Source organism: Cydia pomonella, chromosome 7 (genome assembly GCF_033807575.1).
Source record: "Cydia pomonella isolate Wapato2018A chromosome 7, ilCydPomo1, whole genome shotgun sequence".
NCBI lineage: Eukaryota > Metazoa > Arthropoda > Insecta > Lepidoptera > Tortricidae > Cydia > Cydia pomonella.
The window spans coordinates 25,038,785-25,053,153 of NC_084709.1; the positions used below are offsets into that span (position 1 = coordinate 25,038,785).

Consider the following 14,369-nt stretch of genomic DNA (forward strand, 5'->3'; position numbering starts at 1 on the left):
ACCACTAGCTTTACGGTGAAGGAAAACACTCGCATGAGAGGAGGCCTGTGCCCAGCAGTGGGACGTATATAGGCTGAATTATTTATATTATTATAATACTAGATCTTTTTAAGAAAATATGGTTTTTACTAGCTTACTTGTCTACCAACATGTTTGTTAAGACACTGTCAGTAATATAAAACCTAATCATAAAACGAATTAGATGTACATAATTAAACACGTTCGCGTAGGCGCACCAGTCACTCACGCAGTTCTTCTAACTCTACTCTAGCACCGCAAAAGGCATTCTCACGCCACCATCTATTGCAGGCGTAGGGGACACCACTGTCTGTACATATCTTATGTAGGTTTACAATCACGCTTCAATTCTGCGCAAATAGCTCGCGTAACGACATGTGGATTGTTCAGCGTTTGGCACTCTGCGAGGTGAGCCGGCCATACAGAATAACTTTACTATTTCGGGTGATCAGATGTTTTCTGTGGGACAGATTATTGCTTGCGATTTTAGCGTTGATCCCATAGCTGTTCAGTACGGCATGCGCACGCACACCTCGTAGAGTACGGCGATACTCTGAACAATCTGTATAAGTTGTTTCCGTAATAGAAAGAGTTAAAGAACGCTCGTTGGAATGAGCTCTAGGGATGCACCTATCTGCATGGTAAACTAGCCGTACCTAAGCTGTGTGGAGTATCTTTTTTTCTGCAGATATCTGCGTCCCTATTGCGATTTTAGCGTTGTAAAAAGTTTACATCGAGCTAGGTACGGATTGTTTCACAGCGAAAAGCGTAATTGGTAAGCCACACTGTACGTAGGCTAGGCACTCGGCACTGAGGACCGCTCGCACCGACAGATGAATTAACTCGTCGCCCTGGCCGCGCCCGTCGGTGTTGTCGCACTAACCGGACCGTATGACTGACCGTATGACTGACCGCTACGGTTACGTTATATACTCACTGTTTGTTATTTTCATTTTCTATAACATTGTTTAATGACATTAACGATTTTTGCATTGTAGTGTTTTACTTGTTTAAACAGCATTCTTTGTGCAGGTGTTACCCCTCGCTAACATTAGCAGGAAAATGTTGCGTTGCTCCGTAAAACTCGTCGCATGGTGTCGAAAGGCATTTCACATCGCATCGCTACGGCAATGCATTTAGATTAGATCCGATTTTTGTTTAAATTTTGTAAATTTTCGAGTTAATTAATTTGGAAAATGGTCTTGGCATAAATGTGTAGCTAGATTGGTAGCACCGTGGTAGACGCGTACCCTACCCGTCCCCGGCCGGCCCTGAGGTTGTTGGTTGTGGTTGCAGTGGGGTTGCGCGTGACACTGCATGCTCCGACCCAACCGTCACGCATCACCGACACCGGCGCCGACAAGGCCGCAGACACTCACCAATAGGTACAAACTATATATTATTTGTTCATTGTGTTTTGTGCTCGCATCGCGCGCGGCTGTGCAAGAGATGCCTCGGAACACGCCCTCATCTAGTTCGTAAATCAGAAGCAACATTTGAATGCATTACGTGTTCCGTTTGCGCTTTCCTTTTCGATCTAATCCGTTTGCATCCAGCCCTTCTAGTGACATTAACTATTAACACGCATCGATGTTTTCACTGTCGTGGAAAATTCTCTACTTTTCCCTTTACCTCCGCCGCATCGGAACGGCTCTTCGCCGCGTCGAGATTCGCACTGTACATACTCCATCCGAGCGAGCGTTCTGCATGATCGAAACGTGTGTTTTTCGGTTATATTTCAGGTAATAGTAAGAAAACGGGTAAACCGGGAAGCGAGAATAGTCAAGACGAGGCGCTGGACCTGTCGGACCTGGACCTGAGCGGCATGCGGCTGAGCGGGCGCGAGCTGCGCGCGCTGTCCGGCCTCACGCCCGCGCTGTCCCGCCGCCTGCAGCGCCAGCTGCTCGCCCAGCTGCCGCCCGCCGCCGCGCAGCAGCTGCGCCGCACGCTCTCGCTCTCCGCCCCCGCCGTCTCCGCCGCCCCGCCCGCCCGCAGCTCCTCCGCCGCCTGCTCCACGCTGCCGCGCCCGCGCCGGCCCGAGGCCGAGCCGGACCCGGCGTCGACACCGACGTCACCGACCACGGAACGAACCCCGCCCAGCACGCGGCCCGCCGCGGACCGGCCGCTGCTCAGCAAGTATCTGACTCCGGAGCGCGCTCTGTCGCTGGACGAGTCGTCGGACGGCGGCTCCGCGCCGTCGGAGCCGGTGGCGCGGCGGCACTCCGTGCGGCTGACGCCGGACCGCCCCCGGAAACGGGTCTCGCGCTTCCTCCGCCCCGACTTCTTCGACGCGCCGCCCGACGAGAGCGTGTACGCGCGGCAGAAGCGCGAGAAAGAGATGGAGACGCAAAAGATATTAAGGGAAATTCGACAGAAAAAGAGCAGGGCGCTCGAGTCGGGCGTCCGGAGCCCCGAGTGCGGCGCCGCGTCGCCCGGGTGCCGCGAGGAGCCCGTGCTGGCGCGCAAGTGCGTGTCCCCCGGCATCCTGCTGGCCAAGGAGCGCAGCCGCTCCAACACCCCGTTCTTCCCCATACTGGACAACATCAAAGAAGCCGCCCCGGACACCCACAAGCTTCCCGAGCTTCCGCCCGAAACCGACAGAAAGACTTACGTTGATAGTATTTTAGATAACAAATTGACTAGGCCGAAAAGTTTTCCTGTAAAAAATTTTGATCAGTTCGATGATCAAAGCCGCAGCGCGCCGACGACGGATGCGAAAGACAAAGAGGAAAGCAAAGAGAAAACCCTGCCTAGGGAGTCTAAACTTATACGTCCGAAAAGCTACCCCACTAGCAGCCCGTCGCCTGAGAAAGTGTACATGAATCGCGCCGTCAACAAGGACGAAACCATAAACGACACTAGTGATCCGGTGAAGGAGAAAACGCCTCCGCCGCCTCTCAATAGTAAAAACGATGTCGAAGTCAGTTTCAGTATTAGTTTACCCAGGAAAGCGAAACCCGCTGCACCCGTGAAGACGGATAACTCTAACGAAACCCCTCAAAAAGAACAGACGCCAGACTCCAAAGATAGTCCGAGCACAAACCTAGTTTTGAAAAAGTTCGTAGTAGTGAATAACGAAAGTTCTAGTGAGAAAACGGATAGTAAAAATCATAAAATTGAAAATGGTGTAGCGAACGGCAATTTGAACGGCAGCGCCGTTAAAGTCGAGCCAAAAACTGACGTGAAACCGAAAGTAGTCAACAGTGCATCTAAAAAAGAAATCACGCAGAAATCTTCAGAAACCGAAGGAAATGAAAAGAAAGGAACTATTAAAAAGAAAATAATTAAGAAAGTTTCGTCCAAATCAAAGACTGACGTGAGTAGCGCGGACTCGAAAGACAAATCCGCCGCCGAAAAGAAGAAAGTCACGAAGAAAGTGAAAGAGAAGGATTCCGAAAACGGCGCCAAGCCGACCGTCCCAAAAAAGAAATCGGTTTTGCAGTCGATAGGGCATAAGTTAGAAAAGTTTACGTCATCCAAGTCGAACTCCCCCGAGAAAGTGTGCGAGAGCAAAACTATTAGCGAGGCTAAGAAAGATACGTCGAAAGTGAGCCGCGCGCAGCGGGAGCAGTCGGAGCCGGCCGCCGCCCAGTCGGCCGCCGCCCAGCCGCCCACCGAGGCCGGCCTCATCCAGCGCGCCGTCACGCTCGCCGACGTGGCCGCGCTGCAGCCGCCGCCCGGCAAGACCGCCGTCTCCAAGGTCCTGGGCCTCTTCAAGAAGTTCGAACCCAAAGAGAAACTAGTAAAGCCGCTAGAGAAAACTCCAAATTCAGAGGAGCCGACCGAAGACATCATTCCCGAGAGTGACCCGGTAGAAGAATCTACCGACGACAAACCCAAACGACCCACGTCGTTGCTGCTCAACGGTCTGGGTCGAAAGAATTACGGGAAAACCGGCAGCGACAGCGTTTCCGTGACGAACGAAAACAACGAACAGTCGGTACTTAAGAAAGATGTCGAATCTAAAAATAAAAATAGTTTAAAACTGGATTTCTCCAGGTTGCCAAGAGTTAAAAAAATAGTTCCTACCGACCCTGTGATAGAACCGCAAATTGTGAGCGTTTCTCCCGTAGGTAAAGAGACTGATAAGGAGGTAGAGAGGAACGGGACGGGCGAGCGCGACGCCCGCAGCCGCTCCGCCGCGTCCGGCTCGGAGCCGGCGCCCGAGCCCGCGCACCCGCTGCGCAACCACGAGCCCACCACGCCCGAGCGGGAGGACATCGTCGACAGAATACGAAGGAAGAGCTTCTACTCGAGGTTCAACGAAAAGAAACAACGAAGGAAAAGTAATCTAGTCGGCCCGGGCGCCACCGAGTACGACCCCATCGCCGTGCTGCACGGCGCCGAGCGCTCCGACCCGGGCTCGCCCGGCAGCCTCGACCTGTCCCCGGGCTACTCCGCCGCCTCCGATCTCTCCCCCTCCGCCGAGCGCTACCGATCTCTCTTGACCGATACGCCCGTTAGCACTAGGAATAACTTAAGATTTGATAATTACGGACTGAACGATAAGATAGACACGTATCGATCTCTCGATAGGAACGAGTTCCGGAAGTATCCCACGCGAAGCTACCTAGATTACGAGCAGGGGTCGTACGGCACGCTGGGCCACCGCTACGGGCGCACCAGGTCGCTGCTGGACGGCGAGGAGGCGGCGCGCGAGCCGCTGCGCTGCGGCCGCACGCTGTCCATGTACTCGCCCGGCAACTACGCCACCTACCGCCCCAAGACCACCAGGAACTCCGCCATCATCCTCAAGGAGACCGACAAGGAACCCAGCCCCGAAAACATTCTAGAAAGAATTAGACAACGGAAAAATTATTCGATTAGCGTCACTCGCAAACCGGACCCCGAAAAGGACCCCTCCCCAAGGTGTGTATGATTCCTGTATTTTCACGTAAATAATTTCAATAACTTTCCCCCACTTGAACATAATACGATTTGTATCTGTGCACGCTTCACGCTTTCCGATTAAATTTTTCAACACTAATGCTTTACCGAGTTTTGGCAAACCTTTAAACGACCCGCGAGGCAGGCGTAGGACGTTATGTAGATACTGTTATCATGTTACATATAGACTATCTTTCATTTCTACTCTATTATATGTAATTTACTCTGGAATACACGTTTATATAAATATCATACTGACATTTCGGTAGTGCGATTAATGTTTATCTATTGTGACGTAGTATCATGACTTCATCGCACAATGCAGACTGCACAACTGTACTCTGAAAAGCGTTTCAGTAGTTGATAAAAACCACAGCGAATGTGCTTTCAGATCCGCTGTCCCACCTCAAGGCGAAGGCGACGGTGCAGAACGCGCTGCGGAAGCTCGCTGAGCGGAACTACTAGCGGCGCCGGCACCGGCGTGCTCGAGCACTGCGCAACTACTCCCGCGCCGACGTGCTCGAGCACTGCTCAACTACTCTCGCGCCGGCGTGCTCGAGCACTGCGCAACTACTCCCGCGCCGACGTGCTCGAGCACTGCGCAACTACTCCCGCGCCGACGTGCTCGAGCACTGCTCAACTACTCCCGCACCGGCGTGCTCGAGCACTGCTCAACTACTCCTGCGTCGGCTGCTGCCTCATCGATCTTGCACGGAATCTCTGGATGCCCCTTTTCGTTGCCCCTAAGAAAATTACTTTCAATATCTCGAGGTACTTTTGTATTTGAGACCGTCACGATTCTTGCCAATGACTACACTATGAAGGATTTGCACGAGTAAAGTATAGCTAATTTAGAATCTCAGGTGACCGTTTGTAGGAGACTGTCGATTGTGGCAAGGGGCTAGTATATTAGTTAGCTGTATGTCCTAAGTGTGAATAAACAAATATAGAACTTGAATTCTAATATTACCAATTTTTTTTGGATATCAGATTGATGCTACGTATTCAGGATTTGCTATACAAGCTTCCAGACTGTGAATAAACGACGTAATATTTTGCCAACATAGACTTGGTTGATATTTATTGTAAATCGATTATGTGCCTTTGTACTATAACAAAATGACTGGATTTGATGTAGTCAGTTTTATTCAAAGAGATTTAAATGACACGTTTATAGTGTGTGTTTGCACAAAATATGTTTATTCAATATTGTATATTAATTTTAATTAAATACATCCATTTACATTTTACAGACCCTAAGTCAGTTTAAGTTTAAATGTTATAAAATAGTCATGACGATTGCTAAGTCACGCTCTTAAAGTATAATCGAATAGAATGGTGCTTAGTTGAGGTTTTGTTAGAAATAACTTGTATTATAGAGGTTTGATGAGATCACTTACACCAGCCGTCTTAGCGTAAGTTTTCAGTTTTATAGTTAGCGGGCGGGTCGTGCCGCCGCGGCGCTTTGTAAGCAATCATTTTAGACGATCCATTTTCATATTTTTTACTTTATTGATCCTATTTATTAATTTTCATAGTATTGATGAATTTATTTATTGGTGTGTGGTGATTTTTAATATTTTCCTGTTACTCATAGTCGCCGTATTGGTGAAACAGAAACTGTGATTGTTAAGATGAATATTAAAATTACTATCACACTCGTTTTGTATTCAATGTGAATAAACTATATAGTTGAAAAGTTACAGGGTTTCATTTATTTTGCTATTAATTGTCTCTCTATCACGATTAATGCAAAAAAAATTAATGATAATTTGTAGATTTTGCTCATGGTTATTATGTTGCTATATTACTAACTATAAAAATAGTTCTAGTTTATTACGACTTAAATCCTAAAACCTGACACAACTGACCACAGCCGAAATTTGATGACGTCATTAAGCTGAAGTAGATGGCCTGTCAAAAAAATCGCAAATGTCTCCCGGAAGTTTTGGGGTCCTGATACAAAAAAAAAACCAGTCAAGTGAGAGTTCGTTTTTACTCGCGCACCGAGGGTTCCGTACAAACTATGAATTATCTCGTGTAACGTTCTGTAAAACTATCAAAAGTACCTATACTTGCCTATTGGGACCGTGCGAGGTGCATGGTGGGGGTCAGTAAAGCGATCCCAGCGCATAAGGCGGTAAAAATTAGAACTAACTGCGGAAAGCGTCTTTAACATTTCGTACAAGTTATATAGCTCGAAATAAAACTTTAATTTACGATTTCTCCTGAAATATTTATTTAAATTGTATGGTGTAAGGGACTATTGTAATCTGGATGAAATGTTTAATATAACTAACGTATTGAATTTGATAATTGTTAATACTGTATCCGTGTAAATAGCTTTACAAATGCCACGTAAAGCTTAGTTCATATAGAATTGGCACAGATGTAATTAGCAATGTTTAAAAAATAATAAGTCCATTGCGGGAAAAAAAATACAGTTACAGTTCAATCAGCAACCTTCAAAAATTTTTTTTTTTGTAAATATAATTTTTCTAGCTTCATGCATTTTAAAGTTTTCAACCATGAACATTGAGAACAGGAGATTGATCGTACACAAATGCTTTGAAAATTCTTATCGGTCCCGGACGAAGACAGCTAAGTCACTTAAGATGCTAAAAGCTAGTATTTGTAGGGTCATAAAACGTTACAAACAGACTCTATCAGCCGACAGGAAAATACAAACTATTCGGAGGTCTGGGACAAATAACAAGATTTTGGGAATAAAGTCCCAAGGTCACTCAAACAAAATTCAGGACGGTCTATTTACGATTTATCCCAAAAATTCAAAGAAACTTCTAGAAAGATAAAAATGATTCACCTCAGAGGTGGCTATAAGAGCTACCGAGCAATAAAACAGCCAAATAGGACTGTTAAACAGATCCGACAAGCTAAAACACTAGCTCGACTATTGTACGACTCAGTATTGACAAAATTCGAAGGTTGCTTGTTGTTGGACGACAAGACGTATGTAAAACTCGATTTTAATCAACTACTCTATTCGAAGTTTTATATGGCCAACAATAGAGGTACTATACCCGAAAAATATAAGTTTGTGAAACTTGACAAATTCGCAAAAAAACATATCATATGGCAAGGAATTTATAATTGCGGCTGTAAGACGAAAAGTTTTATAACATAGTCAACAATGAAGTCGGACCTTTATATTAAAGAGTACTTAGAGAAATGAGTATTGCACTTTATTACGAGTAGAACCCATAACGGTCCTGTGAAATGTTGACCAGATTTAGCCAGCTGCCACTACTCAAAAAAAGTTTTGGCATGGTGTGCTAATAATCAGGCCAATTACATACCCCGCAAGATGAATCCTTCGAATTGTCCCCAATTTCAATCTATCAAAAACTACTGGGCAAACATGGGAAAGAAATTAAACAAGACTAGTCAAATTGTCCAGGGTATCAATTCATTACGATCTACAAGAAATCAACACGCCAAAAATGTCGACAAAAGTGTTGTGCAGAAAATGACGGGGGTCTCATTATGAAAACAGTTCGTAATTATTTACATAACAGATTTTTTTTTTAATTTATACATATTTGAAAGCTAAATACATTACTATTTAAAATTCACCATTCATAACATTCGTATTTTATTTACTTAAAAAAATAACAATCTTCTAGTGCGTACCAATTCTATATGAACTATGCTTTACTATGTTATCTTTTTCTAAAAGTTAAGAATTGGCATAGTAACTTATCCCTTAAAAGATAGTCATTCAACATCGCGGACTTTTTTGTAGACCCATGAAAGAGAGAGAACCCCCACCATACATTGTGTTGTTAAGGCGCTCTTATAGTCAGATTTTAGGTTTTGGAGGGGGTGAAGCAGACGAAGTGGCAGAGCACGCAGGCGGGCGCCCCGCGCGCCGCGCTCGCAGCAAGCCTACGTCCTTATTCTGACACCATCCGTATTCTGGTTTGTTAGTTCTGGGATCTTTTCCGGAAATTTATATTGATTATGATTTAAACTTAATGAAATTAAAAATTTAATAATTATATATAATACCAGAGTATACCGCGGCAAATTGAGAACCTAGTAAAATGATACCAAATCGTTTTGTGTCGAAATAATATTACTTACTAATTCAGACAAAAGTTACAACTGTCTGCTTTAAATCATATATAGATACCTATTCAAAACTTAGTTGACCTTAAAAATGCAATAGAAGTCAATTTCGGGCAAGTAGTGAAAAAGGGAAGAATAGTAGCAAAGCTAAGTAATTTGTGGAATTCAACGTAAAAAGGTAGCATGTTTTTGCTGGTATTGAGATAACTGAAAACATAAGCATAAGGTATGCACAAGCATATGTAGCTCCAAAAAGAAGATAAATTATGCTATCTTCTCACAAAAGAACCATGACTCTAACTGTAACGACTATTTCTATATTATTTTTTGAATTGACGACAATGAAGACGATTATAAATTTTAAATGCAAAAGTCGAGAAAACTGCTATTATTATTTATTATTTAAAGTTTATAATGGCAAAAATGCACATATACTACTATTTACTACTACGTCGAAGTTATATAGTAATGAGTATAATTGACTGACTTTAATTAATGTCTAATAAAGAATCAGTCTGTTGTCTGTCTACTCTGTCTGTAATCAAATATTACAAGTATATTTGACCCACTGAGGTTTCAGATGAAGTTGAAAATCTGCATACATATGGAAGTAGGGTGACAATGAAATATTATGGTACCAATGAAATATATGGCTGATCTGATGCATGAGAGAGGAGGTGGCCATAGGAACTCTGTGTCAAAATATCGCAACCAAATTGCGTTTGAGGTTGTTAGAATTGTCTCAATGAGTATTATTTTCCTTTGGAAAGAAGTACAGTTAAGACCTGTTCCGTAAAGTTCATTAACATACAAAACTTTCCGATTAACAAAATTATTTTATCGTCAACTATGTTATTTATCCCTTCAAGTGGTGGCCCACCACTCACGGGTCGATGCGATAGCCAGTGTACGGGATGCTTCCCGCACAGTCTTAAGATGATATAGTTGATAATGATAATTGATAATACTGCAGTTTCCACCGATATAATGATTTATTGATAACATGATAAAAATGATACAATTATTGAATACACTCCGCGGCGGTCGGGCATGTACTGTCTCATATAGGTAAAATAAATGCTGACTGACGGAAAGTGCTGATGAGCGAAATGTTAATCCTTGTACGGACCGTACAGCCAGAAAGCTGTCGGCCAACAGAGGGTGGTTAGTGAGGTGTTGCCATATTTAGTGGCAAAATTAAAGGCTTTGAAATATATTTACGCTCTTCTAGCGCCCAAAAGTAGCTAGCAAGTTAGACAAGGAAAACATACATACACACGCTTGTTAACGCTTGGTTGCTAAGGACCGTTCATCCGGGATCGAACGCCTAGGTCGAGTTCTGTCTTGATTTTTAAAGAGGTTATTTTGTAAATACACGGTACCCTCGAGGAAACGGAAAGATTTTAACAGTATATTCCGGATCGTATTTAGAGGCAAAAATGTCATATAAACTTTTATAATTCGCGTAGTTTCAGAGTTAATACCAATTTAAAAAAATATTTTTCGTTGTGTTTTAGTGCATAATGCCTTTTTGATGGCTATGTCGCCAGTCGCCACTTTGGGACCTAGTCTTGACTACCTTCTTGACAGATATCAAAGTCACAAGGTACCATTTGAATAGACTAATTTTTACGAAAAAAAAAGTACCAATTTATATTAATCCATAAATTTTCCAAGAACATGAACTTAATATGTTTAAAAACATACAAAAAGTAAAAAAAAAAAAAACAATTTTTTTTTTGCGGAATTGACTTAAACTTGTACATGTCCCATTAGTAATTACCAAGCTACTACTAGGTATAGAAAAAACAGTTTCATATGCAGGGCTGGCATGAGTTTAAATAAAGTTTCTATAAATTGTGATATCGACATATATAATGATAGCATAGCAGTAATAAAAAATAAATTAATTAGACACTTCATGGGTGACAATAATTCTGGCGCAGGACAAGGCTCGGTGCATTATTGAATATGTACATGTACTCACAGGAGATAACTACTTTTTCTTTTTTTAATTTATTTTTTGTAATAATGAATCATATATATATATATATAGATCTTTTCTTATGCTGTAGGAACTTGTATGTGTAAATTAAGATGGGAAAAACTTTTTATAATTTATTGTATTTATATAAGTGAGAACCTGTAATTGGCTCTGTAATTCTATTGGAAGTTCTAGATATATATAGCGCTGTTGGTATATAAATAAGGTATATAAATAAAAAATGAAATTCTTCTTATGACCTCAGGAATACGTGGTAAAAAAAATTCCGTTTCCTCACGGGCACTTTTTATGACTTAACCTTTGAATTTTAAGCCCTACGTAGAATATTAATTAACAATTACCTCCAATCATAACTTTGTTTTGTGGTGGTAGTCATTTTTTATAAGGAAACTGGAAAACTGTCACTGTTGCCAGGTTTGATTAGTTAGGTGCATGTGGCGAAATGCATAAACATTACAATAATTTAACAACAACAAGGACAACTTCAACAGAAGGACATGATGTCACGATCCTCAGCATTGCGGGACCAAGAAGAAGAAGACAATAATTTAATTGTTCTATTCGAATAGCGTATTTAGTGCTTATTCTAACGATATATGCTTCAATATATACTTTTATACATAGATAAACTTAAATAGTTGAATTTGTAATATTCTCTAAATCCGCGCTGAACACCCGACGGGGCCCCGCCACGTGACTACTTTTTACGTTTTGGCTTCTGCCACTTGAATGGATATACTATAGGCCTTGACTAGTGATTCATTTCAAAATAAACTATTTTAATATATACATATTACACATAAGCACCCTAAGGCAAAAATGAAGAAAATATATTTTGCGAAACTTTCGATCGATTTTTCCACTTATATTTTGTATTGACAGGAAAAATAGTAAAAGCATATCACAAAGACATAACAAGGTCCAAGGTTTTAAAGAAGAAGGTAAAATTGGCTGAGACCTGAAATTGACGGCAGAGTGTCATCGAAATTTATACTTGAAAAAAGAAATAAAATGTCACCAGTTTTAATTTCATACAAAACAGAAATAGCATGGTATAAAAGTATTATACCAAACTTTTACAAAGGACTTTATGTTTAACATTATCAAAAATGGAATTTAGTGACATTCTTGAATTTACAGAATAATTAACCAGTGAAATAAAAATATTGGCGAGAGGTACAAATATATACGAACTTCCGAACCGAGTACTTGCAAAATTTTGAATGGAATTTGAAGGGTAAATATCACTCCTGCTCACCTTACAAAATAAAATAGTTGTAAATAAATCTTAAGTGTATACCATATGAAAGTTAATAAACCAGAAATACCAAACAAATTCAACACTTATAACATAAACTATTACAGCCATTTGAGCACTTCCACAAAAACGTGAAATGGTACCTTTCACTACGCACTATTTAAATCCCACATATTTAAATCCAGTATATCTCCTGCATCCTGTATGTGTTAAAAATGAAGCTGTTCCAATATAATCACTTATATAAATTAAACAAGCGGATTAATTTTATTTGTTTACGTTTAAAAATAGGTATTCAATTTGATTATTACTGTAATAGCCATTTAAAATATTATTTTACCTAAATTGATAGTTAAAAGTAGGTACCCCTCACGAAATAAGTACTACTGAATTTTATACTTAGCAGTGTTTTTTAAAATGTAAGTACATGTATTTTACCTTCCTCGTATTAAAAATGAAAAGTAGAGTGTTTAACTCGGGTGCAAGGCACCATTTCATCATTTGGTTAATCGTGGCTGTATGCCGGACAGGTGCGTGTGTAAAACTTGTCAAAAAAGATAATATGACGGATGGATGTCTGAAATGTCACCGTATTTAAGAATCAATTAGCTTAAAAATTAGTTTTTTCTTCGTAAGAGTGATGAAAACATTGTGTGTATAACATATTTGTGTATTTATAGTGTGATTATCCATTTTATGTAACGTCCGCTAAACTAGCACAGGTCCGACGCTGACAGTGGTCACGGGCGTACTGGCGTACTGACGGTATTGCCGCGCAGGGTAACGTTTAGTAGACAAAATGTTGAATTCATAATTATGAATGAAAAATTTAACGCATCGATAAACTGACAAGCAAAATGTTAGAGTTACTTAAAAGCTATTGAATGAAGTAAATTTCATATTGATATTCATCATAGTACTTCTAAAATATCGAAATAAATACAGTTTTAAGCATATTTTCAAAGCAAAAATCTATCGAGAAAAAGATGAGCCATCGTGTTTCTGACAAGCATACGGCTAGTTCAAAGACTGAAGTTATACATACTAGAAAATAATCGATGAAATCCTTGTACAAGCCTGTAAATATCGATTTAAAAATAGCGCATTTTACTATACACCGCGCCTAAAGATCAAACGGATTAGGCGGCGTTTTCGATTAAAGCTACTAGCCAGGGTGGTTTTTTCCGACAACATCGTTATATTTCAACCACTTTACACAAAACTTTAACAAGTTATATGCCTAAGCCTTCCTCAAGAATCACTCTATAGATAGATGAAAGTCGTATGAAAATCTGTTCAGTAGTTTTATAAGATGTAGTGCATTGACGTTTTCCCCTAGACTTGCGGACAGACGCTAGGTTGCGTAACAGTCGTGCACATAGCGAATAGAAAACCTAATCCATGCCCCTCTGTTATTACCACTAGCGCCATCTTGCGTAAATGATTAGAACTGGCGCCACATGAAAGCTCACTTCTCTTTTATTTACATAAACTGTACACTATCGTTTTAAACGGTTTTAAATTAGCACGACAGATGGCGCTGCCAGTACCATTCACGTTCATACCAAAAGTGGCGGGCAAGATGTTAAAAGCGGCCAAGTGTCAGTCGGACTCGCCCATGAAGGGTTCCGTACCATTTATGACGTGTAAAAAAAACTACTTACTAGATCTCGTTCAAACCAATTTTCGGTGGAAGTTTGCACGATCATATTTTTTTTAGTTTTATCATTCTTTAATTTTAGAAGTTACAGTGGGGGGGGGGGGGGGGGGTTGCATTTTACCACTTTGGAAATAAATATTATAGGACATTATTACACAAATTGACTTAGTCCCACAGTAAGCTCAATAAGGCTTGTGTTGAGGGTACTTAGACAACAATATATTAATATATAACTATTTATTAATACTTAAATACATAGAAAACACCCATGAGCCCATGACTCAGGAACAAATATCCATGCTCATCACACGAATAAATGCCCTTACCAGGATTTGAACCCGGGACTATTAGCTTCGTAGGCAGGGTCACTACCCACTAGGCCAAACCGGTCGTCAAATGTCTCTCGCGCAAACTTTTCAGTTTAGAAAAAAATTATATTAGAAAACTCAATA

The 14,369-nt window shown here is 41.3% G+C and overlaps 1 protein-coding gene across 1 annotated transcript in view; it reads left to right on the forward strand.

Moving 5' to 3' along the window:
- The window catches only part of LOC133520217 (uncharacterized), an 80,781-nt gene extending 74,177 nt beyond the window's left edge, over window positions 1–6,604 (forward strand). Inside the window, exons 26-27 of the mRNA XM_061854596.1 lie at window positions 1,761–4,887; window positions 5,297–6,604. Of these exons, the coding sequence (XP_061710580.1) occupies window positions 1,761–4,887; window positions 5,297–5,357 (3,188 nt within the window). The 3' untranslated portion in view covers window positions 5,358–6,604. The remainder of the gene's footprint in view (window positions 1–1,760; window positions 4,888–5,296) is intronic.
- The last annotated feature ends 7,765 nt before the right edge of the window (window positions 6,605–14,369 follow it).